At 37.8% G+C, this 26,545-nt stretch overlaps 1 protein-coding gene across 2 annotated transcripts in view; it reads left to right on the top strand.

The window, feature by feature from the left end:
* The window catches only part of ADAMTS19 (ADAM metallopeptidase with thrombospondin type 1 motif 19), a 148,273-nt gene that overhangs the window by 55,565 nt on the left and 66,163 nt on the right, over positions 1–26,545 (top strand). For both annotated transcript variants that reach the window (XM_031054344.2, XM_031054343.2), the window contains exon 8: positions 23,243–23,348. In XM_031054344.2, the coding sequence (XP_030910204.2) occupies positions 23,243–23,348 (106 nt within the window). The remainder of the gene's footprint in view (positions 1–23,242; positions 23,349–26,545) is intronic.

Raw genomic sequence — 26,545 nt, 5'->3', positions numbered from 1 at the left:
GAACATGTCTTCCATCTAACTTAGCAAAATGCCAGACAGATTTATTTACTTTTCTAATGTGAAAGCTGTAGATCCTTAATACAAAGGACTTGGCCTTTTCCTCCAAAACTTGCCCCCAAGGGCAAAGGCTTAGTCCAGCCCTATCCATTAAGATATACAACAGAAATAGGAAATAGGCTATCACTGTCAGTGGAGGTTAATGCTAGAAATGCTGGACCTGAATGCTTAGGGCCTATTACCGATGAACAAGAAGCCAAAGAAGTTTCACAGAACATGGGCAGCACAACCACAAAAGTAAACTTCAGAAGTCTGTTTCTCTGTAATTCCACATCTGTATCTATCTAGTGTCCCTCCTCTTATCCAGCAAATCAGTCTGTTGTAGTCTTGTGTAGCTGCCCTTCTCCTAACTAGCTAGGGAATAGGTAAGAGTTTGCAGAGAAGCAGGGTGAACTGTCTCATCCTGAACTGTATGTTGCTGTGGCTGAACTGCGGACACTTGATACTATTAATTTAAAGCTAGTTCAGTCAGATATGTACTGCAGAACAGGAACCCTTGCAATGTTAGCTGTGTATGCAGGGTTAATCTTTCTGCTTCCCTAAGGCTTCCTGTGGCTAGACAGGACAGGTTTACTGGACCCTCCACTTTCTCTAGAGGAAGGGAAGGGAGGGAAGAGGTGCAGCTACTATGTTTTCAGTGGGCATATTTGGTTTAACAAGGATAAAGAAGCAAGGGAAGTCTGTATCCTCTCTTTCATCCCTGGCAGTGTTCAAGGCCAGGCTGGACAGAGCCTTGGGTAACATGGTTTAGTGTGAGGTGTCCCTGCCCTTGGCAAAGGCGGCTGGAACTGAGTGATCTTAAGGTGCTTTCAAACCCTAACTATTCTATGATTCTATGATTCTATAATTCTAAGCCCTTCACACTGTCAGAACTGGATCCTGCAGCATGCGTCCTTTTCTGGAGGATGCTGACAGGGGCTTATGTTGTTTTAGAAAGTGGATTTTGTTTGTTTCTTCTCTTCTGCTGAGGCACAGTTATTGAAGAACTGCACTTAAGGCAGTTACAGATCAATACTGTAGGCAGTCAGTTGCTGACACTTCAAGGGTTGCAAGGGAGATTTCTGATTCGTCAAGGAAAACATGAATCTATAGGCACTGAAGCCTGACATTTACAGTATGGACTAATTTTGACATGCATTTTTGGTAACAGATTTCTCCAAAAGAGAAGTAGGCTGAAAGTAGGTGATAAGCTAGAGCTACCTCTACAAAGGATGAAGTATAGAACCTATGTATAGGTCCTGCCCTTGCAGGTGTGAGATGTGGGCTTGTGATAACTTCCTGAAGTTTAACAAGGCCTGATGCAAGGTCCTGCACCTGGGCTGGGGCAATCCCAAGCACAAATACATGCTGGGCAGAGGAGGGGTTGAGAGCAGCCCTCAAGAGAAGGATCTGGGGGTGTTGGTTGATCAGAAACTGAACATGACCTGTCAATGTGTGCTTGCAGCCCAGAAAGCCAACCGTATCCTGGGCTGCATCAAGAGTAGCATGACCAGCAGGTCAAGGAAGATGATTCTGCCCCTCTGCTCTGCTTTTGTGAGATCCCACCTGCAGTACTGCATCCAGCTCTGGTGCCTCCAACATACGAAGGATGCGGACAAGCTGTGACCTGTGATTTTCAGCTGGAAAAGAGAAAGCTCCAGGGAGACATTATAGCAGCCTTTGAGTACCTTAAGGGGGCCTACAAGAAATATGAAGATGGACTTTTTACGAGGGCATGTAGTGAAAGGATAAGGGGGAATGCCTTTAAACTGAAATGAGGGAGATTTAGATTAGATACGAGGAAAAAATCTTCTCTAAGAGTGTGGTGAAGCACTGGAACAGGTTGCCAAGAGGAGCTGTGGCTGCTCCATCCCTGGCAGTGTTCAAGTCCAGGTTGGAGGTGGCTTTGAGCAACCTGGTATAGTGGAAGGTGTCCCTGCCCGCAGCAGGGGGTTTGGAACTAGATGAGCTTTAATGTCTCTTCCTACCCAAACCATTGTGTGATTCTCTATTGCAGCAGAGGTGGGGATTTTGTAGTCCTGGCTTGCAGAGGGAAATGTAGGAGGCATGCTTAGAGAATGAAATAAGTGGAGGCAAGCAAGATGATTTTTGTATGTGTGTGCATTCATCTGTTTTTTGGAACTTTTTAGCATAATACACACTCAGGTTAAATATTGGTGAAAAGTGTTATCTTTTAAGTAAAGAAATACTGTTTTGAGATTGCCAGTTTAAAATTCTGTTGACTAAAATCACCCATACCTTGAGATGTACACCTAGCCCTCCACTGAACATTCTGACCAGCATTTGTTTCTGATAGTCATTACTAGTGTAATTAAATTTGTTTCTTTTGTTATAAATGTTGTTGTCCTGAATGTCTTGAGGAATAAACAGTGGGAGCATAAGCAGTGGGACAGACAGACTGGATGAGTTTCTTCCGCAGGTTTCTTCCAGTGAAGGAATAGCTGAATTCTCTTAAACTTCCCATGTCAGAAATGTTCTCTGGCAGATCCCCAAGCTTGCTGCCACACAAAATTTACAAAACCGGCAAGAGCATTGTAAGCTTTAAATTTTTGCCCTGTGAGTTGGCTTACCCCAAAATACAAAAAATGTCCTGAACAGAAAATGCTCTGAACATATCCTGTGTGAAGGAAAGATAATTTTTGTCAGAAAGGTTGCTGACATTCGGAGGGCGGGGTTCACTACTTAATCTGCAAAAGATTTCCTATGGAGATTTCCGGTGTAACCTAATCTGAGCCGTTCATATGGCTTTTACATCACCTACAATTTTGCATTCATATGACATGCTCTTTCACAGCAAGATCATGATATGTATGCAAGATGATCTGTATGTAAAGGAAATCCTCATACACTGAGGGCAGAACATTATTTAGAGTGCTTTTGTGGAAAAGCTAGCCTTATAAACTTTTGATTTTGTTAAAAGTATTGTAGGTCAGATATGTATTCAGTAGCTGCAAATGCCTCAATAACTACAGTGTTCACATGTGGCTTCTGAACATTGATTTTTCTTGTGACATTGCTAGGATTTTTTTATTTAGTATAAAAAAAGACTATATAGAAGTGTGGAAAAGCAGAAATTCCTTAGGAAGTAACATCCATATGATAATACAGTGTGCCTGGTACACAAATACCTTTAATACACAAGGTTTCCTTAAATCACCAGGAAAATAAGATCTGCTTTTGTCAGTGAGTTACATGTCCACAACTACAGCAAAACAGAACTTAATTAGATGTGAATTCCAATAAATAAACAAACAAAACCCCCAAACCCCAAATAAATGAATAGAATTTTAGTCTACGTCATGTCATAAAATGTCAAATGAATTATTCATGTTTGGTGGAGTTTCTCAGGAAAGCAGAACTTGGAAATGCAATATGTGTGCTCAGTCATCAAATCCAGGTTTTTACTGTTGCAAGTCTCAACTTTATTACTCTTCTAGATATCTTAAAATCAATTTTAAAAATTATTAAGATTCTTGATTCCAGCAAAGCTTGTGTAGAGTCTCATGTTTGCTTTTTATTTTACTGAGTTGGACTAATTGGCAAGATGCCAGCGAGACCAGGGTGCAAAGTTTTCACACCAAGACAGCTGAACCTTTGTTTTCAAGCTGTGTTTTCAGACACAAAACAGCTATGTTGCAACACAAGACTGTTTTATTTTCCAGTATTTTATTTAAACTGTTTAAAGTTTAATTAATCTCCACAGTATTAGAGTAACACAGAATAAATCTATCTGAATGGAATCTTGATAGCAATTTGATAATCACCAAGCTTACTTTTAATTACTAACCACTTATCATACTAAACCCCAAGTATTTTTTCCTTAAACAAATTAATCAAGGACTTATTCCTTCAGACAATTTCTTATATTATTTTATTTTCTTATATTATTTTATTTTATTTATATTTTATTATACTTTAAAGTGCTTAGCCAATGCATTTAGGGAGCTGAAAGTGAAGGAAAACCCCAAAACTTTTCTATTTTGTTTTTCAGATTTACACTACAGAAGTCTCTTACTGCTTTCATTCTAAGTATGTGCTAACAATCCTTTAGGAAACACTAGGGAATTTTAATGTGTTTAGGAAGACTGAAGGTTAATTTTCATGCTTACATGCAGTTTCAGAAATTTTCAAAGAAATCTGTAAGTAAATTTTAGATACAGCTAAGAAAATCTGAGAAAACCTGTATTAAGCTTCTGTTAGACTCTGAATGTTCTGGTGCAAGGAATAATAATTTTTTGAGAATTAAAGTGAAACACATTACTCGTTTGATGTGCAGGATGATTTTGTGGCTTTGTTAATAGTGTTAGTATTTCTGATTATCTTTAGTAATATTTATTTGTATAACAGTTATAAATTAAAAATAAATACAGGATAATTAAGATAGTATTAAAGGTGACATTATTTGTTAGTTACTAAAGAAATCAGCATTTTCAGATATTGTGATTATTTTGAAATACCTCTGAGGTTAGTGATTATTTCTTATTACACTATGATCATAGAATCATAGAATAGTTAGGGTTGAAAAGGACCTTAAGATCATCTACTTCCAACTCCCCTGCCATGGGCAGGGACACCTCACACTAAAGTGTGCCACCCAAGGCTTTGTCCAGTCTGGCCTTGAGCAGTGCCAGGGATGGAGCATTCAAAATCTCCCTGGGCAACCCATTCCAGTACCTCACCACCCTCACAGTAAAGAACTTCTTCCTTATATCCACCCTAAACTTCCCCTGTTAAAGTTTCAACCTGTTACCCCTTGTCCTATCACTACAGTCCCTAAGGAATAGTCCATCCCCAGCATCCCTGTAGGCCCCCTTCAGATACTGGAAGGCTGCTATGAGGTCTCCATGCAGCCTTCTTTTCTCCAGGCTGAACAGCCCCAATTTTCTCATCCCGTCTTCATATGGGAGGTGCTCCAGTCCCCTGATCATCCTCGTGGCCCTCCTCTGGGCTTGTTCTAACAGTTCCATGTCCTTTTTATGTTGAGGACAGCAGAACTGCACACAATACTCCAGGTGAAGTCTCACGAGAGCAGAGTAGAGGGGCAGGATCACCTCCTTTGACCTGCTGGTCACGCTTCTTTTGATGCAGACCAGAATACAGTTGGCTTTCTGGGATGTAAGCGCACACTGAAGCTGGCTCATGTTCATTTTCTCATCAACCAACACCCCCAAGTCCTTCTCCACAGGGCTGCCCTGAATTTCCTTTTTGCCCAACCTGTAGCTGTGCCTGGGATTGCTCTGATGCAGGTGTAGGACCTTGCACTTGGCATGGTTAAACTTCATGAGGTTGGTATCAGCCCACCTCACAAGCATGTCAAGGTCCCTCTGGATGGCATTCCTAAACTCCAGCGCATCAACCAAACCACAGAGCTTGGTGTCATCGGCAAACTTGCTGAGAGCGCACTCAATCCCACTGTCCATGTCACTGACAAAGATGTTGAGCAAGACCGGTCCCAACACCGATCCCTGAGGGACACCACTCGTTACTGGTTTCCAGCCAAACATTGAACCGTTGACCACAGCTCTTTGCATGCAGCCATCCAGCCAGTTCTTTATCCACAGAGTGGTCCACGTATCAAATTGATGTCTCTCCAATTTAGAGACAAGGATGTCATGTGGGACAGTGTCGAACACTTTGCACAAGTCCAGGTAGATGCCATCAACTGCTCCACCCCTGTCCATCATTTTTGTAGCGCTATCATAGAAGGCCACCAAATTGGTCAGGCAGGATTTCCCCTTAGTAAAGCCATGCTGGCTGTCACCAAGCACCTTGTTTTTCATGTGCTGATAATAACTATTACATCCCTTCAGAACCATGTCTAATTCTTTTGCACATTCCAGATCGGATACATTCAGTTATGCTTTTTCTCATTTAGGTGGCATGCTGTGATTGTTCTTAACGTGTTTAATTCCCAGCAGAGTCAACTACATGCTCAGTTGATTAATTTGATCTTGACTGCAGTAAGTGGTCTTGCAATAATGCTGCAGTATCGTTCACAGTTCTTAATTTCATGTTTGACCATATCTCTTCTGTGAAAATGTAATATAGGATTGTAGTTTTCTACAAATTATACTACTTCACCTCTAGGTAAATTTTTTTTATTTATTTTGTATTGTTTTCTGTGTTTAGTCTCAACTTATCTGCGGTATTTAAAATTCTGTCTTAAAGAGATTTAAAACATATAGAGAGTCTTACTATATGTAAAGAATCACAGAATCACAAAATCCCAAGGGTTGGAAGGGACCTCGAAAGATCATCTAGTCCAACCCCCCCTGCAAGAGCAGGGTAACCCAGAGTACATCACACAGGAACACCCATTGCCCTTTGTCCTATCACTGGATATCACTGAAAAAAACCTAGCTCCATCATCTTGACACCCACCCTTTACATATTTGTAAACACTGATGAGGTCACCCCACAGTCTCTTCTTCTCCAAGCTAAAGAGACCCAGCTCCCTCAGCCTCTCCTCATAAGGGAGGTGTTCCACTCCCTTACTCATCTTTGTGGCTCTGGGTTGGACTCTTTCAAGCAATTCCCTGTCCTTCTTGAACTGAGGGGCCCAGAACTGGATGCAGTATTCCAGATGCGGCCTCACCAAAGCAGAGTAGAGGAGGAGGAGAACCTCTCTTGCCCTACTAACCACAGCCTTTTTAATGCACCCTAGGATGTTATTTGCCTTCTTGGCCACAAGGGCACATTGCTGGCTCATGGTTATCCTCCTGTCCACCATGACTCCCAGGTCCCTTTCCCCTTCACTACCTTCTAGCAGGTCAACCCCCAACCTGTACTGGTACATGGGGTTGTTCTTCCCCAGATGCAAGACTCTACACTTGCTCTTGTTGAATTTCATCAAGTTTCTCCCTGCCCAACTCTCCAGCCTGTCCAGGTCTCTCTGAATGGCAGCACAGCCTTCTGGTGTGTCAGCCACTCCTCCCAGTTTAGTGTCATCAGCGAACTTGCTGAGGGTACACTCAGTTCCCTCATCCAGGTCGTTGATGAAAATATTAAACAGCATCGATCCCCGCACCAACCCCTGAGGGACTCCACTAGTCACAGACCTCCAGCTAGATTCTGCCCCACTGACCACAACTCTGCCTTCTTCCTTTCAACCAGTTCTTGATCCACCTCACTACCTGATCATCAAGCCCACACTTCCTTAGCTTATCTATGAGGATGCTGTGGGAGACAGTATCAAATGCCTTACTGAAATCAAGAAAAAACACATCTACCGCTCTAACATCATCCCTCCACCTAGTCACTTCCTCATAGAAGGCTGTAAGGTTGGTCAAACATTACTTTCCCCTGGTAAAACCATGTTGGCTGTTCTTAATGACCCCCTCATCCTTGATATGTCTAGAGATGGCATCAAGAATAAGTTGTTCCATCACCTTTCCAGGGATGGAAGTAAGGCTGACTGGTCACATTACACTGAATAGCATTTGGAAGATTAGTGCTTGGAGCTGTAACTTCAATTTCTTTCACAGGCAAAACTCCTGTGTCCCTTAGAAAAAGGCATTCCCAAGTACGGACAAAAGAATCTGTAATGTTACACAAGGAGTATTTGTTTTGTATTAAAGCAAAGTGCAGGAAATTGGAAGCTAATTATCACAACAGTTTGTGTTTGCCTTGTGAGTAGTGTGTACTTTCTAACATAACATATGAATCTTTCAGCTATGCATGCCAGATTCAAAAGTGGAGTATCAGTTAAACATCAGAGTAATGCTGCTGTAGTATGCAAAAGATGAGCATATTTAGGCTAGGGAAGAGTGGTGAGATACAAAGCATAGGATAGAACTGGGCATGGCTTAAGTAAGCTTAGGTCTCTGCTGACAAATATTTTTTCACCAGGAGAAAATTTACAGTTTTAGCTAAACAAACTGCAAGAGATAAATGCATGAGTGATTTAGTGACCCTCTCACTGCACTGAACAGTTAATGACATGGTTAGTAATTTTATTAATCCAAAGTGTTAAAAAACTGAATCAGGCCCATTGTCTTCTGGATCTTATAACTTCAGTCTTCATCTTCTATAGCTTGGTTTTATGTGAAAAGCATGTAGATGAAATCTTGCATACATTCATAATAAAATAGTTTGGATTGGCAACTGTAAATAATTGTGCATCGATAATAATTTTTTCTATATGCTGCAATACTTATACATACCCTGTATTAGTTTATATAAAGAATTGCTCTTCAAGTCATGTATCATGCACGCGTACAGTTATGTTTTAAAAAAGAAAAATTAATTTTGGTGTCAAGCATGACAAATTAAAAGAAATCCAGAATACATGGCTGTAAATAAGGTATACCAGGTATTTCTCCATTAGTCTTGTGTTTAGCTCTTGGTAGGTATCCTTGTGTCTAGTTGCACCCCTTAAAAAGAAATGTTTGTAATGTTATATTCAGCTATTCAACCTTGTATAGCATTTTGTACTGAAAAATAACACCGTTTTTTATTGGAAGTTGTTTGTAAAATGAGACCAGGTAGCTCCTTGTGACTAATGCATCAGTTTCTGTGTCCCATAGCTATATGATGGGGAAAAAAAACATCAGCATAGTGGAATTAGATAGACCATGTAATGAATGCATATTTTTCTCTGGATTTTGAAGAATGGGATTGGTAGCCATTGATGCGTGAGTCCTTTAACTGAGGAGGAAACCAAAGGAGCTCCATATAGGTGGAGGGAACTATGGATGATCCATGCAACTGAATCTAACTGTTGTTAAAATACAAGGAAAAGTGCCTCAGAAATAAAAGCAGGAAGGAGCAGAGGAACATGGCCAAGGCTCACTCTTTATTTAAATATCTTTGCGTGGATTTTCTGTTTGAATCCGTATCATAGCTACCTTTTGTGATACTGAAATGGCAACAGGTTCTTTTGTATTTCTCTTCTGAGTTTGTATTGAATGTTTTATGTTCTCAGGATGATTGTACCATACCTTGAATAAAATATAAGTTTCTTATCAAGTTAAGTCATCCCTTACTCAGCTTGCTAAAGCAGGGACTTGTCAGGTGACATGTGAGATACAAGAGCCTCTCAGTTACCTTACATCTTGCAGACTTTGCAAAGGTAGTTTGAATAATGGTTGAAGAAGAAAGACCTGATACTCTCAACTTTTTCAGCTTGCTTTTATGGGGTTCCAACTTCCTCATGGCCATCACAAGAAACTCAAAGAATTTCTGAGTTGCAAACAGTTTGAAAGAGGAGATATGGTCTTGAATAAACTCATCAGGTGCAGGTACAAGTTGAACTACTGATCAATTAGCACTGACTCTTAGGCAGCATAAGGACTTCATCATGTGTGCTAATACAGCACAAAGCAGTATATGCTTAGTTACACTAATGAAGATGGAATACGGGATGGATATCTGGAGATAGCAGTATTAATTTTAAATTATTTTAGCTGAAAAGAGGTGTGATAGAAGACTCTTCTCAAGATAGCTTTGCCTTTGTTCTCACTTATCAGAGAGATAATAGTTAAGCTAGCCATCCACATCTAGACAATGTTTTCTGTATAAATGAACAGTTAGCTATTTAATCCACTTTACCCAGAAGGTGTGCCACTAGTGTCTGCTAAGATCTCCCAAGATCAGTCATTTTTTTTATAGTGCATGTCTCTCATAGCAAAATGAAACTGTAATTTGTTCACATAAAAAACCGTAAGGTCACAAAAACTTCAAAAAAACTTCAAAACTTTGGCCATAGTGTAGTAGATTATTCCAAGGAATCAAAAACCCCAAAAGTGAATGGATTTTTCAGTCCCCTTAGTAGGCCCTTGTCTCACACAAAAGAGAACATAGATTGTGTCATACTTTAAAGGAAGAAAAAAGTATCCTAAATCTTTTTAAGAGGGGTCCAAACAACAACAAAATAATAATTTTCATATCAGTTTTAGCTTGATTATCTCATAAAAGCATTGAGAAATGTTTTACAGGGATCACCCCAATTGCAGAAAGTGAGGCAATGTATACCTGTGCTGAAGCATTGTTTGTCAAGGAACAATTCTGTGTTTCTAACAAACTGTGTCATTTCCATAGAACGGGTATAATAAAGTAAATTCAAAAGAAGGCATGGAAGGCTTCTTTTTCTTGTATTTTGTTGTAGAATAAAGTTCTAAAGAAGGTGTCTAAGAGTAAAAATTACACGGTCTCATGAGTGATTTCACATCAGTTTGTTGCATGGTGTATAGTACAAAGACAAGGGGAAGAAGGGACCAGAAATTAAGTTATAGGGAAAGCTGCTTAATAGGGTATCATCCTGGAATTTTTGTAAGACCAGGAAGAGCACTGCTGATACATTATGAGTAGATAGAATTGGTAAGAGGAGTTGATGTTACACAAGGCTTGGAAGCATATTAAAAAAAAATAATTATTTGATGGAATGAGACGAGGTGAATTCAAAGGCATTGCAATATGCAATAAGCACCTGTCCTGGTTTGAGCAGTAGCAGTAATTTTTTCTCCTTCTTGGTAGCTGGTGCAGTGCTGTGTTTTGACTTTTGGGCTGAGAACAGTTGCTGATAGCAAGTATGTTTTGAATTACTGCTCGGGTATTTGGTTTGTTCAAGGCCTTTTTATGAGCTCATGCTCTGCAGGGAGGAGGGGAGGCTGGGAGGAAGGAGAGACAGGACACCTGACCCAGGCTAGCCAAAAAGGTATTCCATACCATAGCACATCATACCCCGGATGTAACTGGGAGAGACCCGGGAGGGCTGGAGCTCTGGGGGGATGGAGGAGGTATCGGTCGGTGCTCGATCGGGCAGGGTGGGGTGAGTTACGGGTCGGTGGCTGGTGAGGTGTTGTATTCTCTTCACTTGTTGTTTGCTTGATCATCATTATTTATAGTAGTAGTAGCAGTAGTGATTTGTGTTGTGCCTTAGCTATTAAACCGTTCTTATCTCAATCCGTGGGAGCTACATTCTTTGGATTCTCCTTCCTCACTCTCCGGGAGTCGGGGGAGCAAGGGGGTGAGTGAGTGAATGAACTGTGCAGATTTGGTTTAAACCACGACAGCACCTGAATGAATATTTGCACTATTTGGGTGGAGTAACATAATTCTTTATTACCTATAGTTTATATTTTACTCTGTTATGCTAATATATTTTGACCCAAGTGTAAGTGTGCAGAATGGAAGGGTTATAGTATTCTAGAACATTTTGAAGTGAACTCACTTCACAGAAATGAAAGCAGCTTTGACAACTAATTGGACCATCTTATGTTGCAGGATAGCATCTGTTCATCTTACAGGGAAAGTCAGATATTCCCAGAAGCAGAATCAGAGATGAGACAGTTTTAAAAATACAGTATTTGCATTAACATTAGTAGTGCAGTAAGTATTTTCTGGTTATGAGGTTTTTTTTTACAAATTACAGAAAACATTTAATCATCTTGAAATGACATACACACTCAAGTTTTAAGTTCAGGATGATTTTTTTAAGGTTACAGAATTTATGTAAAATTTCCATTTAGAAAATAAAGACTATCTCAAAACTGATCTCTAAAACTAAGGCAACTTTTAAAGTATCTATATTGTAGGTAGCTCCCCTGGAAGTCTAAAGCTTACCCTTACATCAGTATTTTCATAAACTTGCAGTTATGTACACCATGCTTTCTTTTCCTTGGGCCAGGGGCCTTAAGTGATGAGGCATTTTTTTAAATACGCTTTAAAATAAAAAGTCGGATTTTTTTAGACCTTTAAATTTTAAAATCAACCAAGCTTTTCTGTACATTGTTTTGATAAAAGTATGTTTAAAACAGTGCTTACATTACATTAAAAAAAAAAGACAATTTAAACTATTGGCAGTGGCAAGAAAGTATACAATGGCAAAGCTGTAATGAATTATTAGAAAAGGTCATCCTATAATATGAGGTCAGTTTGTGTTTCTTAATGCTAGCAAATATTCAAATTGCAGTTTCTTGTACTACTCTGATATTCTTGGCAAACTATAATTTCACTTGCCTTTTGGCAAGGGTACCTCTCTTTGAATTAAATCTAGAGTCTGTGATTCCTACTTTTCCTTCTAAAGCGATACTGTAGCAGAAGCCTCAGTTTGCAAGCCTCCAAAAGCTTTTGCACAAAGTGTTTATATAGGGCTAGAAAATTAACTTGGTCTTCTCTTTCTGTGAAAGATAACTCTTTTTAAATACTTGTCATAGTAAAACTATGTCACCTATTTCTTACAGATTTTTTAATGGGCAAATACCAGATATGAGTCATCGAATATTAACCAGGCTGCTTAATCATCTACGATATCTGTTCACCCAGAGTTTTACTTCTCAAAAAATGTTCTAGAATCAAATACCTAGACCTGATTAAAGTTTTCTTTGTTAAACATTTTGACAATGGAACATTTATTTTTAAATACATCTGAAGAATAATTGTTCTCTTTGAAGAACTTCACAGAGAATTTTCCACTTTCAAGAATGCCTTCCTTTCTCAGACTTTTCTGTGGCACTGTTCAATACTTAATATTGCAGATGTTCACAGTGGTCCTACATGCTTCCTGACTGGTTCAAGAGCTACTGTATGCTCTGACACAGGGTTAGTTTCCATCACCTGAACAGAACTTGACTCAAACTGAAAACAACAAGAAAGAAAAATGTATTTTAGAAAGGGCTAATTTTGTATTACTTTTGCTTCTTTCAAAGAATATCATCTGTGGCAAACAATGAAATGCAAGAGTATCGGAACCAATACTCTCTGACCAGGCTCTATTAGATATTCCACATGAGGAGAGTTTAATGTTTAAAACAGAAATTACTTACCTGAAGATACTTGGTGTTACGTGGGATTTTGATTTAGGAGAGTAAATTATGGCAGAGTACTAAAGTCACAGTGCAAACACAGTATAGCCATTGCAGTAAAAATCTGATTACTATTACTGACATTTACATGCTCACCATGACAATGCTTGGTGTCCCCTAAGAGCCAGAAGGAATATACAAGTTAAAGTCACCTCAAGTCCATCTCTCTGTTCAAAGCTTATTCTGTCAGTTTTTCAGGTTTTATATGCTGTTTGGCTGAGCCACATAGGTACTCACTGCTTGCTGGGCAGACTAACTTAAGAAGCTGTTCACTCTTTTGATCAACTCAGGGAAAAACATTTGCACAGGTATTTAATCCACTAAACTGGTACAGGCACTTATATGAAACAACTGCTCCAGTCCCTTTTCTGTTGAGCTCAGTTCAGTTTCTTTACAACAGCTATGGTCAGTCACTCCCTACATTTTTCCCTCAGCTTCATAAGCACATAGCCCTTGCCCATCTCGTCTGACCCTTCATCTGTTTTATGGATTTATTGACCAAACACAAAAAAGTTTGGGTTTTTTTTAAATTGGTTTATGGAAGTGAGGCAGGTGTGAAAAAGAAACATGAAATGTGGGCTAAGTAAGGAGTAGAAAGAATGTGTAATACATGTACACAGAAACAGAAAGATAATTGGCCAAAGGAATAGATACAGCTTCCATACCACGTGCACCACCTTGTAACACTTTATACAACTGTAGGTGCAAATCTGGAGTAGTGGTGTATCTGGTTGCAAAGGTAAATAAGTAAAGGAAAATGTATGTTTGGGCTTACCAGATTTTCTAGTAATTGTTATGATCCATTAATAGCAGTCTTTCCTTAGCTTCTAAGTTAGGTTTCGTTGTATCAAACAGAAGTGTTAATTCAAGCTCTGCTTTTTTACATCTAGCATAATGTTTTAAAAGATGTTTCTTCTGAATGGTTTTTCTTATGCTCTATATGTATATAAGAAAGTAGTGGGCAATAATAAAAGCTTTTATTTGTAAAGAGTAAATTCTCATTTCTGTTTCACTACAGCTAGTCCCAAGGTGAGAAGTGTCATATGCTTAGATATGATGAGAACTGGAAATCTGTAGTTCACACAAATACCTTTCCCTCTTCCTTTTTGCCCCAGGAACAATCATGGTCCCCAGAAGGTGTTGGTAGAGAAAGGTATGAAAACAGCCTGAAAGACTGCAAAACAGCATTGTTGTATTTCCCTCCTGTAAAGCAAATGTAAATTTAAAACAAGTTTGAAAGCACAAAAAGCAAGTTTGAGTTGTTAAAAGTACTTTCTGTGGTGTACTGTAGTTTCCATTGTTGTCATCTCTTCTTGTCTGTAGAGTAACAAGGGTTTTGTCAACATAAGGAAACAGTTTTCTGGGAGGAAATGGGTACCAACTCTTAATCTGAAGCATGTGATACTAATTTGAAGTAAACTGCATATCTGTTATGACTGTCAAATGCATCAGTGAAAATCATATCCTCAAGATGAATTTATTTATGCGTGTATTTGGTGAGAACTGTTCTGAAATGACTGGTGCTGTTTCTGGATTCTAAGTAACATGCTTCCGCTGTACTTTGGAAAGCCTCATTCAGTTTTATTGCCAAAGAAGTGAGGTGTCTCCTTTTCAAAGTCACGTCTTATTTGATTGTATACATCAGAGTTCCAGGAAGCTTTTATAAGGCACTTTGATAATTTATCTATGTAATTTAAGGACTGAAAGCCTTTTTTGTGTAAGCCCTAAAAATAGACTCTGTTCTAAAGTTAAACTTATAAATGTAGATCAAGGTTATTAATTTTCTATGACATGTAAAACAAACATCTAGAAAATGTGTTTTGCAAATCACGCCAATAGGAAGTTAATAGAACAAATTAGTTCAATTTCTTGTAAGACTGACTTATACTGCTTAGAAAGATGAAGTTTGATTTTTATTTCATATTAATAGCATGAGAGAATATTAGGCAAAGTAAACCTTCAGAATATACTACTCCATGTGCTGTGATTTTTCACATTTTCTTATAAAAGGAATGATTTAGGACCTCTTCAATATCAATATACACAATCTAACCAAGTTTTTTTTTTCTATTTCTAGATTCCAGGTGCAAAAGTCAAATGAGAAGGGAAGGGAGTTGTTGACTTTTCTTTTTCAATTTATGGCTTTTTTTTCATTTTCATTTTCCAGTGTGCAGTTTTCTCTTGCATCTTTGTCTTTTTCTGTTTATGTATATGTTTGTGGATAAATTTTCCACTAGATGATGTTGTCTTTACTTAAAAAAGAAAGGCAGCTAAAAGATTTGAAACTATAAGAGCTCTACAGAGTGGCCATTTTATAGTGCATTGTTGCTTTAAATTTTTTCCTTTACATTTTACAGATTTCTTTTTCATATATTGCTTTAAAGTTGAAAAAAAATAAGAAAAAAAAAAACCCAAACCCGGGAGAATATATCTTTGTATTCATCTTGAGAGAATTGCTTTCCATGTGGGCTGCATTTTCATAGAATTATAGAATAGTTAGGATTGGAAAGGACCTCAAGATCATCTAGTTCCAACCCCCCTGCCAGGGGCAGGGACAAAAATATTATTATCTTTCAGCAGGTCTTACATCCCATCCCTATCACAATACATTAAACATCTATGGACTGTTCATAAGATGCATGAACTAAGGACCTAAAACTGCATAATCACATACTCAGAAGTTGTTCATGGGTATATGGCATACATTGTATGGCCTCCCCCTTTTTAGATTTTGTCTTTACTCTAAGGCTTAAAGTGCAGCAGTTTGCTTAGTAATCTATTCTGAAACATCAAAGTCACACACTTAGATATTGGTAACATTTTTTCTGGAAGCATTAGTTTTTCTGAAGTACACATAAACTAACAAAACTGGCGAATATAATTTGAGTTACATTTTTGTAAAATGCAGCAAAAACTTTTTATCTTGTTATTTTTTATTAACATCTTGCAGTTCTGTGTGTGCATTTGCATATATACACACGTGCACACAGGTATAGTTAACGACTAACTTTAAAGAGAAAAAAATAGATGTCTGTAGGCTTTTCTCTTTGCAGCTGAGATTCCTGTTTGTGAACTGTGTTGTTTTGATTGCTGTCATGTTTAAGGGCTACTGATTCACTGTTGACTGACAAGATTTGTTTTTTGTAGAAATCAGCAGTGTCTGGGACGCAATTCAGAGGATCTTGTGTTAGTTAGGCACTTAAGTGACAGCTCTGGGGAAAGTTTTTTTCTTGTTTCTTAAGAAAAGCACCTGGGCTGCTAAAAGCATTAATTTCTTTAGATTAGCAGTCAAATTCAGTTATGTACTACCATTTATGCTCACGGGCCCATTTATTTGCCAGTTCAAATTTAAAACGCTTATGTTTGAATCCAAAGCCAGACATGCTTGGGCATTGTGTGTTTCTGTTGAAGTGGTTTGCTCAGTTTGTGCCTCATTAATAATTCAAACTAAGGTCAAGCTCTCAGAAGTGTATTGCTGCATGTCACCTTTGAAGGTGATTGTAATTCAAATAATCATAAATTTTTCTGCATGTTTTCTATGCATTTATGGCTTGCCTGTATTTCATCAGTGTCATAAACTATTGTTTGTGAAATTCAGTGTGGAAACTTCTATACATAAATATTACTTTTATTTATAGTCTGTGCTTAAGAAATATCAGTTGTATGTGTACTAATTTAGTAAAAATAGATCCATCATTCATGAAGTTCATGAGCAGTTTCAATGTTCCTGAAGTTATATCTAATATGTGGATTTATATTATATGTAATGTGAATTCAGTAGTAATAGTGTGCTTCATTATTTTACCTATATGATAGGGAATGCAGTAGGCACTGGAAATCTGTTCTGTTCTACTGTTTTTGATGCTGGTCCAATTTGACAAGTTTTACTACTGGATAGAGATCATAACAAAGAACATACTATCCATAGATTCCTGAGAGTACAATATACTTCTTCATTAAAAAATGTTTTAAAATGGAATTTTTTTTTTTGTATGTTTGTCTGTTTGTTCCTGAACTGTGCTATACGAACATATGCCCTCTTCAGTTCTTTAAATTTCTTTTTTTAAGTGTTCGGAACCAGACATATGCATTGGGATTTCATGGAAAATTTTCTTTCATCTGCACTGCAAATTCAGCTAGTCTGTGCTCTTCATCAATAGTAGAAGGAAGGTCTGGGTGATCACCTATCCCCCTTCATCAAAGAATATGTTACAGGAATTTTGTTCTGTTTTTTTTTTATGGTCATTATCATCTTATAATCTAGGAAAAAAAATGTTCTGCCCAACAGAACATTACTGTTCCCAAAAGAGAGAGCTGTGACAGAGCTCATGAATGTATAGAGATGATATCCAGGTAATATCAGTGGACTAAAATGGTGGTATGTAGAAGGGTCTATTTCTCTTTTAAAATCATCTAAAATTAGAAGGTAGATTTTGAAGTAAGTAAGGGAGGGGATTCAGAGTAAGCACATGGTGTGACAAACCAAGTTTGAAGATGTTGTGAAACCAAGGAAGGTCAGAGAAAAAGAAATTAAAATGTGAGAAGTCATTTATGTAATTAAGACTTTCAGAATATTAGCTCTATTTTATTGAATCACTATAAAGGGAGAAATAATAACCATTCTCTGGCCTTTTAGAATACAGTTTTACAAATGCAGACATGCTATGGTGATCAGATGATCATATACTTAGATGATCAGAGGGCAGGAGTACCTGTGCTATGAAGACAGATTGAGAGAAAGAACTGGGGCTGTTTGGCCTGGAAGGGAGAAGGCTCTTGAGAGATCTTTCAGCAGTCTTACAGTACCTAAAGGGAGCTTACAGGAAGTATGGAGATGGACTTTTATCAAGGGCGTGTAGTGGAAAGATAAGGGGGAATGCCTTATACTAAAAGGGGAGATTTAGGTTGGGTATTAGGAAAAAATTCTTCACTGTGAGGTGGGGATACACTGGAGCAGGTTGCCCAGAGAAGTTGCTGCCTCATCCCTGGCAGTGTTCAAGACCAGGTTGGACAGGACTTTGAGCAAACTGGTCTAGTAAAAGATGTCCCTGTCCATGGCAGGAGGTTTGGAGCTAGATGATCTCTAAGGTCCCTTCCTACCCAAACCATTCTATGATTCTATATTTGAATCATATTTACATGTTGTATTGTCACTATAAGAAAAAGCGATGATGGTATATCTGACTGCATATTTCTTTGTGTGATTTTGTTGGTTTAGTTGGGGTTTTTTTACTGTGGATTTTTCATTCCTGCAGGCAATGCTGACAGTAGCCTTTTAATATGTGCACTGGATTTATGTTGTGTGCAGCAGGCCATGAACAAGTAACAAAGCTAACAAATTTGTTTGGATATCTTAGTTGGTAACTTGGTTTTGTATATCTCTGTGAGCTGAAGCACGGCTTTTCAATGGAAAAAAAAATGTGTGCCTAATTTGAAACAATGAATAGTTTGATGATTGTAGGGGATGCTCATTAAGTTACCAGAAAGGCTTAAAGAAAATTTATCAAATAGAATGAAATGCACATCTCTGTGAATAGCAATAATGGTAATAGTAATAAACTACTGCTGTGACTTTGCAGAAGTTCTGCTTTTTTAAAGGAGCGTGTATTTCTTTTGGATACATGCATATTTGATAAGAAAATATAGTTCCTTATGTTGTTCTAGGGCTCAGTGGTAAAGCTTTACTCTATTGATATTGCATGTGGATTTCTTTCATAATAAAACACAGTTTTATTTATAACACGGTCCTTTCTTGAATTGTCAGTGAAATGCTGCTACTGCTTTCTAGACAACACTTTTCACATACTAAGTGTTTTAATTTGAAGTTCTGTGTTGAGAGGATGAGGTTCACTAGGAATACCTTAATCATAACAAGGGAGCAATTGTTCATTGCTTTTTTTTTGTTGTTTTGCTGGTTTTTTTTTCCCTTGTGAATTTAACCTTGGAGCTGTTCCAGCTGTGTTAATAAACTACAGGAACCTGCAGTGAATATGCATATATTTAAAGCAGAAATTCCTCCTGTTAACGCAGAGACAACTATGCAAGAGCAGCTACTTAGTGAAGTCAGTTTCTTTTTCTCTACATGTGAAATTAATAACCAAGGACAAGACATGAAACTGGTTCATGGCTAGTAGCTGGCTGATTTACACCCAGTAGCTGCTGTTGGATGTGGCTTTTATGTATGAGGTTTACTTTGTGTAATAGGGTAAAAGTCATAAAACATTAGTTGCATTGGATGCTTTTGGACATTTTTAGAATCAGAACTCTGATTAAATGAAATGCAGGTCTTCTGTTTTGTATGTTACACTTAAGTAGGTCAAACATAATCAATTCCCCTCAAGGAATGCAAAATATAAAAACATTACTGGTGATACAGATATAGAATATTGCTGAAAAAGCCTACTACTTCTGACTGCTTCTTCTGGAGTAGGTATGTGTTGTGGTTTCATCATGTCAAGGGAGGAGGGGAAAAAAGATGTGTAATTGCTATACACTTCTGTTATATACCTCCCAAAGTATAGAGGTGGTGACCACACTGGGAATGCAAGCCAGATCAGTTTCATGATCAATGAGTCTGTTGAATTAGAAGTCATTGCCATAAAGTACAATGAGAGAAGAACCTTAGCCCAAGGCCCCCAGCCAATAAACACTAACACAGCAAATACCTGCTGTAAGTAAGGTATGACATGCTGAAACTGTGAGATCAAGTGCAACAACTTTGAGAGCCAATAAATCAGCATTATGATGAGTGACTGTTAATCTGAAACAATGAATGCTTATTGCAAATATGATTAGACACACTCTGGTCAGATCTGTTGTTATCTCAACCCTTCGTGCCCTACGTTGGGCACCAAAAAGAACGGTCACGGTTTAAGCCCAGCCACGCAGCTTGCTCTCTCACCCCCCCTCCCCCTTTCTCCCCTCTGTTCCTGAAGGGATGGGGTGGAGGATTGAAAGAATTTAACTCCCACGGGTTGAGATAAGACCAGTCCAGTAACTAAGGTATAACACAAACCACTACTGCTACCACCAATAATAATAATGATAAGGGAAACAACAAGAGAAGAGAATACAACCTCTCACCACCCACTGACTGATACCCAGCCCGACCGAGCAGTGAGCTTGCCCTTCTGGTAACTGCCCCCGTCATCCTGGGCATGACGTGCTGTGGTATGGAAAACCTTTTTGTTTGGTTTGGATCAGGTGTCCTGTCTCTGCTTCCTGCCGTCTTCCCCTCCTCCCTGGCAGAGCATGAGACTCAGAAAGTCCTTGGTCAGCGTAAACATTACTGAGCATCAACTAAAACCATCAGTATTACCAGCTCTGTGCCCAGCCCAAAAGTCAAAACCACAGCACTGCACCAGCTACTAAGAAGGAGAAAAATGCCGCTGCTGAACCCAGGACAGTATGAAACCTGCTATGTGTATAGTTCTTTGGGATCAAACTGGGGGGCAGGCAGGTACTGGATAGCAACTAATAGTACACATGTTGTTGTCTGGAAAGACATTGCTAGTGTACTTGAATCTGCCATTTTAGAGGCCAAAAGAAGGTTAAGGACTTCTTCTCCCTACAGAAAACTAGAGACCACCAGACAGTTTTCTGTTAGCAGTCATCAACAGTCAGAAGGCGGTTGGGGGATTTCTCTTTCTTTAGATCACAGCAAGTATGTTTTATCCAACTCAGGATACCCATCATCAGTAGGTGTCCTCATTAAACCCCAGCTGGTGACTTAAGCACCACGGAGCTGCTTGTTCTCTCTCTCCTCCCAGAAGAATGGGGGAGAGAATTGGAAGTGTAAAAGTGAGAAAACTCATGCATAGAGATAAAAACTAATTGAAATATTATTATGATCATTAATATATATATATAATGAAAAGGAAAATAACAAAGAGGGGGGAAAAAAAGAGCCCTCCAAAAACCCAAACTAAGAAAGACAAGTCTGATCGATGCCCAGCCACTCCCTAAGCTGTGGCCCCCCCACTTAGTTTTAATGCAGAGCATGATGCCATAATGTTTGGGATATGTATGGAATATCCCTCTGGTGAGCTGGTGTCAGCTGTCCTGGCTCTGTCCTCTCCTAACTTCTTGCTCAGCCCCAGCCAATTCACTGGTGGGGTGAGAAGCAGAAAAGGCCTTGACTCTTTTTAAGCACTACTCAGCAGCTACTAATACATCCCTGTGTCATCAACACTGCTTCCAGTAGAAATCCAAAACATAGCTCTGTACTAGCTACTGTGAAGAAAATTAACTCTACCCCAGCAAAACCCAGCACAATAAGGAAGGTATTTCTGAACTTTGATCATAGTAACAGGAATGCCAACAAGACTTCAAAATACAGCACTGAATTTTTTCTATACAAAGAGTAAGTTTTTCATTTTGGTTTAGCACTTTGTAAATTAATTGCGTCAGCTAAAGCCAGGGCGCTGATGTCTGCTTCTTCTGGTATCAGTTCCAGCTCTGCTACTTAGATCTACAGCATTACAGCTTGAGAAAGTTGGAGCTGTTCAGCCTGGAGAAGAGAAGGCTGCATGGAGACCTCATAGCAGCCTTCCAGTATCTGAAGGGGGCCTACAGGGATGCTGGTGAGGGACTCTTCATTAGGAACTGTAGTGATAGGACAAGGGGTAACGAGTTGAAACTTAGACAGCAGAGATTTAGATTGGATATAAGGAAGAAATTCTTTACTGTTAGAGTGATGAGGCACTGGAATGGGTTGCCCAGGGAGGTTGTGAATGCTCCATCCCTGGCAGTGTTCAAGACCAGGTTGGATGAAGCCTTGGGTGATATGGTTTAGTGTGAGGTGTCCCTGCCCATGGCAAGGGGGTTGGGACTAGATGATCTTAAGGTCCTTTCCAACCCTAACTATTCTGTTAATTCTGTTAATAGCAGCTCTCTCTCTCTTCCAGTTTTGTCATCAAAACTTGAGAGAAAATACATGTAAGTCTGGAACTACATGGCACAAAATAGTTTTTGAAATATTTTTCTTTTTATTTCAGCCACTGGCATGTAGCATTAAAAACAAAGCATTATGTTTCAGAGCATTTCTTATTTCTCTTATTTTCAATGGAGTTAATATAAATGATACCTGTATTTAGCATGAAGTGTCATTTGAAGGACTTCACATTTTTTTTGCTTTCAATGTTTGGCCCTTTTTTGTAACCCAAATAATTTTTACTCCTGCCTAATTTTTTTTCTCCCATCTTTGGAAAGAAATAATAAAAGTTGGAATATTCTGCCTTATTCACATCTAATCTGTGACTTTTTATGTTCAGTCCTGAGCAACATTTTTTGTCATGAGTTTTATGTCAAAAAATTTTCAGCCAGCTCGGTTAAGAGCAGCATTGCCAGACTAGCAATGGGCTTACTACTTGAATTTTTGTGTTGTGGATGAGGCATTGTGCATACAGGCTGACGAATATTTGGGTTCTAAGAAGAATGACTTTTATCTTGTTATGTTATCTTATTATGACTAAATTTCAAACACTGTCAAACATTTCAAACTTGACCTTTACATGCAAACATCCAGCAAACATTTTGGTCCAGAGGGCACTATTCCATTGAAAGGATGTTCCTGGGAAGAAGGCCAAACTCTTGAAACAGCGTTTTGATTGCTTACTTTGAAATTTCAAACAACGAGTGACAGTAGGTCCCTACTAAGTATATTTGTGGTCTGGAAAAAGTCACTTTTACTCAAATTAAACTACATATTCCTCAAGCTTTTACAGTTACAGACATTTTACTTTTTAGAAGCTGAACTTGATCTCAGAAGCCTACCATTCAGGCTCCTATTTTTTTGAAAGCTTTGGTATCACATAGTAGAGGCATTATAGCCTCTACAATGAATGTGTTTGTCAGGCTGCAGACTCCTGTGTATTCTTCTCTGACTCTCTTATACATTTTTTAAATCAACAAAATGCTGAACATTATATCACTACTTAACAATGATAATGTGGGGGTATGGCTCTGCACTTTGCATTCTGTTCTTCTAAGTCTGATAGGGGAAAAAACTATTCTGATTTCTGTCCTATTGCTGTAGACATCTATTTTCATTTACAGTAGTATCAATACTCATATATATGTTCTATCACATCTCATTAAGTTACCTAGCAATGCTTTTAAAGCATACATTTTCTGCACATAGCAGTCTTTATAATCATGTTGTGATTTGTTCACTGGTTGTGATTTGTTTGCTTTTATCCAATTCTGTGCTAAAATCAGTTATTCTGCCTTACAAGTACATAAACCTTTGTCAGATGTCTGTTTACATATTTGGATGGCACTTACCAGAATAAGGTTTCAGATCTGTTTGGGCTCAATAATGCCATAATACATACAGATAGTAAAAACAAAAAGTAATTTATTGTGGTGGTTTTGTTTCCTAGGTATAGCATATCTAAGTGGAATGTGCAGTGAAAAACGAAAATGTATAATTGCCGAGGACAATGGTTTGAATCTTGCTTTTACTATTGCCCATGAAATGGGTCACAAGTAAGTATGTGGATAAGAAACCCAAGTATTTATTTGCATGTAATATTACTATGATTTGATTGTGTATTTTAGTTTTCCCTTCCTCTGTCAGAAATGCTTTTTAAATTTGATGTAATATTTGGAAAACAGCGTTTTTGTTAAGAATAAGTGACATCTGTTGATACATATTATGTAAATTAAGAAAATGTTTACAACTTGGAGTAATACAGATGTCTTTATAGCTACACAATAACCAGGTTAGCTGGGACGGCTGACAGCATCTGGAGGAAAAACAGGTGCCCCAAGATGTTTTTTTTTTGGGACTGTGGTATTGTGTATCAGATCCAGCTCTGACTATTGTTGCCAACAAACATTTTAATGAGATCATGAGTTGGAAGAGCCTTCATTTAATTTGGCTTTCTCAGGGTACATCCAATTAAAGTGTATAATGGTCACTGGTCATCGTAACATTAATATTGTTTCTTCCTCCCCTTAATAGAAAAGAATGACAAAGTGCAGGTGAACATAACTTTCCTTTGCAATTGGATTGGGTGTTTTTACTCATGCCAAGAGGATTACTTTGAAGCAAAATGGAAAATTTCTCAGGTTGCAATAATCAAATTTGTTAGTAAAAGTTGATTTGATTCTTGTCCTCAGTACTTACTGAAGAAATATAAAGAGGAGAGGTCTTATTTTTAAATAAAATAAAATAAAAGGAAGGTGTGCATTAATCTGTCATTTTTACCTGTAATATCTGTTCCAGGTATCTGTGCATGCACTTTTAGAATAGCAGCTTCAAAGTGTTGACAGAGAGGAATGTTTTGTTAAATCCTTTGAACCTCTGTGTGTAGAAGTTAGGTATCTTAGGACAAACACTTTGAATTAAAAGTGTTTAAAAATTCTGTTTAAATTTGGTCAGAGCTGAGAATGGATGTCATAGCATCTAACGGTGAACCGAGTGGATTACAAGAAAGAATTGAAACTTAAAATATTTCTGTTTAAAGTTTGTTTAAAATGCAAAATAAGCAGATTCAGAGCAATTATGTAACTTGTTAGATGCTGTATGAATTCGATATTTTCTGGTTTTTCTCTTTTTGAATTTTCCTAACTGCAGAAAGCAATTCCAGGTTAATATGACCCAGCCTGTTTGAGCAATAGTTATGATAAAGGAAAGACTTCAAAAGAAAAATATATTTGTTTATGTTTTGTACTCATATGCTCTGCTTTTACCTTTTTTTTTTACTGTAGTAGTGTTTGCTAATATTGAAAGAGAGGAATGGCTACAAGAAGATACATTTCTGTACACTTCTTCCTATTACAGTAAACCAAGGATAAGGGGAAAGAAACAGTAATTGAATATGATCTGCAGATAAGTTCCCTGGTGGAGTAAATTAGAAAATTTATCAAGTCAGATATGATAATACCAGATATTTTAGAGAAATATAAGTGCTGCTTTATGCTGCACAATAAAAATATGTTTAGAGATAAAACCTGAGGGTGTAATTTCTGGATTTGAGAAAGAGAGGTATCGTGATCACGAAGAAGTGTAGTACTTTATGCTTCCTGAAAAACGGTGATGTACAAAATCTTAGATGCAGAAAATGGGAAGTAGGTGTAAAATTCTTGCAGAGTTATGGGTGGTATGCTGGTTTTGCATAAGCAATTTTGAGAATGTGGGATACTGATTTTATAAAGAAGTATATGTCTTGCAGCAGACGATCATATCTATCTTTGACATTCTGAGGGCTGCAGTATGAGAAACAGTATCCGTAACAAGTTGGACAGGGAAGCTCACTGTTGCTCCGCAGCAGTTCTTCCAAGACTGCTGCTCAGGCCAGGCTCTGTAACCCTTGTATTTAGAAGCAGCCTGACTGTCAAAGATGCTGAGCTTTAACTGTTTTGACTGATTTTCATCAGTATTGAGGTTTTTTTCTTCCAAATAAAATTATTGTTGACTGTCAGCTGAAGTGCAGACACAGGAATCTAAATTTGAAAAGCACACTTGCAATTTGTAAAATTAAGCTTTAGAATTATTTTTAAAGCACATGCAAAACAAATTATAAGAAATTATCTTTTCCATGCATGTATTTGTGTCATTGAAAGGTTTAGAGATAAGTGGCTATGATTCTCTGCAGTTTGTGCATAGCTGCAGAAAAATTGATATATTTTGATATTGGTTTCGTATTTTTTTAATACATGTGGTAACATCTTCTATCCTCTTTATTCAAAAATGTTCACTTTACAGGAAATTTTATTTATATAGTGCTTGTTTAATAAGAAACTACTTTTATTAAATTTACTCTTTAACAAGAAAAATACAATGCTTCCCTTTTTGTTTGTTACTCACTTTATCATTTTTATAAAAGGCAGTAGGGGGTTTTCACTTTATATTGCATTTCAGCATTATATATTCTTTATTTCAAACATGCTTTTTATGATAATAATCCCACTAATTTAATCACAAATGCTGCCTTTTTTACTATTAGGTTGGGAAAAGGACCCATAAGAATGCTGTTCAGAACTATTGCAAGAGAAAACCCACAGTGCACTGCACTTTTAAAAATAGATTTTTATTTTTTTTTATATTTTAATGCAATTCAAAGCATCTATTAGATGTTCAACCATACAGGCAGGATAACTCAATACTCCTCCAATGACAGTAAATGTAAATCAGTGGCAAAAAATAGCATTGTCCCAGTAAAGAATCACAAGGTTCTTGACATCACCTTTGATTCTGTCATTCAATTTTTGTGCTTTATTAGGTAAATTCTTTAAAAATTGATAGTCTCCAATCTTCCTGCATTCGTATCAAAGCATGCATCTGTGTTCTGAACTCATGAAGTTATGCTGACTTAAATCAGCCTAGGATCTTACTGAGCAGATGGATATGTCTTATCAAACTTTCCAGTGGCCTGGAAATCGCCCAACAAATACATTTGCAATTAGAGATGACAGAAAATGCAGTTTACTACATATCATGCATTTCCATTTACTCAGACTCTCAAAATCTATATGGTGATTCAAAACCATGAAAAAAATAGTTTCGCTTAGTTCGATTCTAAGAACAGAGGCTCAGTAAAGATCTTCATACTTTCTGCAAGCACATCACAACAATACCTAACAGAAATCAAGTTGCACTAGTCTTTTAGCTAGACAGCTAAAGAAACAGTTTAGGAAGATATGAATCACTGAGACAGTGAAGTAAGCCTACATCAGTA

The sequence above is a fragment of the Melopsittacus undulatus genome, chromosome Z (genome assembly GCF_012275295.1).
Source record: "Melopsittacus undulatus isolate bMelUnd1 chromosome Z, bMelUnd1.mat.Z, whole genome shotgun sequence".
Taxonomy (NCBI): domain Eukaryota; kingdom Metazoa; phylum Chordata; class Aves; order Psittaciformes; family Psittaculidae; genus Melopsittacus; species Melopsittacus undulatus.
The sequence above is the reverse complement of the archived record's forward strand: the minus strand, read 5'-3'. Positions and strand labels throughout refer to the sequence as shown.